This window comes from Orycteropus afer, unplaced genomic scaffold, assembly GCF_000298275.1.
Source record: "Orycteropus afer afer isolate SDZICR_OR568_19922 unplaced genomic scaffold, OryAfe1.0 scaffold00358, whole genome shotgun sequence".
NCBI classification, from domain to species: Eukaryota; Metazoa; Chordata; class Mammalia; order Tubulidentata; family Orycteropodidae; genus Orycteropus; species Orycteropus afer.
The window spans coordinates 294,188-295,926 of NW_006921945.1; the positions used below are offsets into that span (position 1 = coordinate 294,188).

The following is a 1,739-nucleotide window of genomic DNA, read 5'->3' on the forward strand; positions in this document are numbered from 1 at the left end:
TTGTTCTTCAGGACAGATCTTGAAACATCCTTTGTGATGATGAATGCCATGCCATTTCTCTTCAAACTGTCATTCCCAGCATAGATCACATGGTTGTCTGATTCAAAATGGCCAAAACCAGTCCATTTCAGCTCACTAATGCTGAGGATATCAATCTTTATGTGTTCCATTTCATTTTTGACAACGTCCAATTTTCCTAGATTCATACTTTGTACATTCCATGCTCCGATGATTAATGGATGTCTGCAGCTGTTTCTCTTCAATTTGAGTGGTGCCACATCAGCAAATGGAGGTCTTGAAAGCTTTACCTTATGCATAGGAGTAAGGCTGGGTTTACTCAGATGATACAGCTCTTTCCCAGTCCTATTTTGAGAGCCTTCTAACCTAACCGGACTATTTATAAAGTTGTGTAGTAATGTATTAAACAGTGTTTCTTTGCTATTGATAAGGTTTTCCCCGGCCAATTCCTTGACAAGTGGACAGCTTCCTCCTTCTTTCTAGTCTGTCTCAGTGTGTGAGCTGGGCTGATACCTGTGCACCATGTGCATCCTGCTGGGTTTGAAACACCAGTGGCTCAGCCTCAAAACTCACATCAACACGTCACCACAGTAGGACAAACCAACAGACAAGTTTATCTCCCTGTTGGAAACCTCTCCTACCACCCTTACCTGGGTCCCTGAGGCTGACTCCTCCTCTGTCCAGATTCCTAGGCCTTTTAATCCCCTTTCTCCCACTCTCCCACCCTGCTGATTTGGGCATGCCTAAGTTCCCTCTCCTCACCTGGGTCCCTGTGGCTGACTGCTCTTCTGTCCGGGTTCCTGGCTTTTTATCCCCTTTCTCCCACTCTCCTACCCTACTGCTTTGGGCCTGCCTTATTTCCCTCTCCTCACATGGATCCCTGTGGCTGACTGCTCCTCTGTCCGGGTTCCTGGCTTTTTATACCCTTTGTCCCACTCTCCCACCCTACTGCTTTGGGCCTGCCTTATTTCCCTCTCCTCACATGGATCCCTGTGGCTGACTCCTCCTCTGTCTGGGTTCCTTTTTATCCCCTTTCTCTTGCTCTCCCACCCTGCTGCTTTGGATCTGCCTGGGTTCTCTCTCCTCACCTGGATCCCTGCAGCTGACTACTCCTCTGTCTGGGTTCCTGACTTTTAATCCCCTTTCTCCCACTCTCCTGCCCTGCTGCTTTGGATGTGCCTGATTTCCCTCTCCTCACCTGGATCTCTGTGGCTGACTGCTTCTCTGTCAGGGTTCCTGGCTTTTAATCCCCTTTTTTCTGCTCTCCCACACTGCTGCTTTGGGCATGCCTGTGTTCCTCTCCTCACCTGGATCCCTGCAGCTGACTGCCATCCTTACAAACCTAAAATACCAAATTCCCCTTGCCTCTTTCATCAGACCTAGCACACCATGACTCACTGGGGGTGAATGGGGGATAATTCAGATTGTTGGTGGAGCATCCTGAAACTGAACCATCAACAAAGTTGGCGACTTCATTCATATCCTGCAAGACAAAGAGATGGAAACTGCTGAGAAAAAGTGACACACCCACTCTGCTGCACTCATGGGGTCTTTTCTTTATTTGTTCTTAAGAATCAGAGAAGTGATTCCAGGTATTTCTTTTCTAAAAGGACATGGTGAAACAAATGTTCCTATATTCACTGCTCACTGAAAGCATCACAGAGAGGTTTCTTAAAATCTTTTCAAAGTGATATTTGCTTAAAATCACAGAAAATGAATAA

The 1,739-nt window shown here is 46.7% G+C and overlaps 1 protein-coding gene across 1 annotated transcript in view; it reads right to left on the reverse strand.

Moving 5' to 3' along the window:
* LOC103207213 overlaps positions 1-1,739 on the reverse strand; it is a 207,685-nt gene that overhangs the window by 179,388 nt on the left and 26,558 nt on the right. The window contains exon 13 of the mRNA XM_042782527.1: positions 1,417-1,501. Coding sequence (XP_042638461.1) covers positions 1,417-1,501 — 85 coding nt within the window. The remainder of the gene's footprint in view (positions 1-1,416; positions 1,502-1,739) is intronic.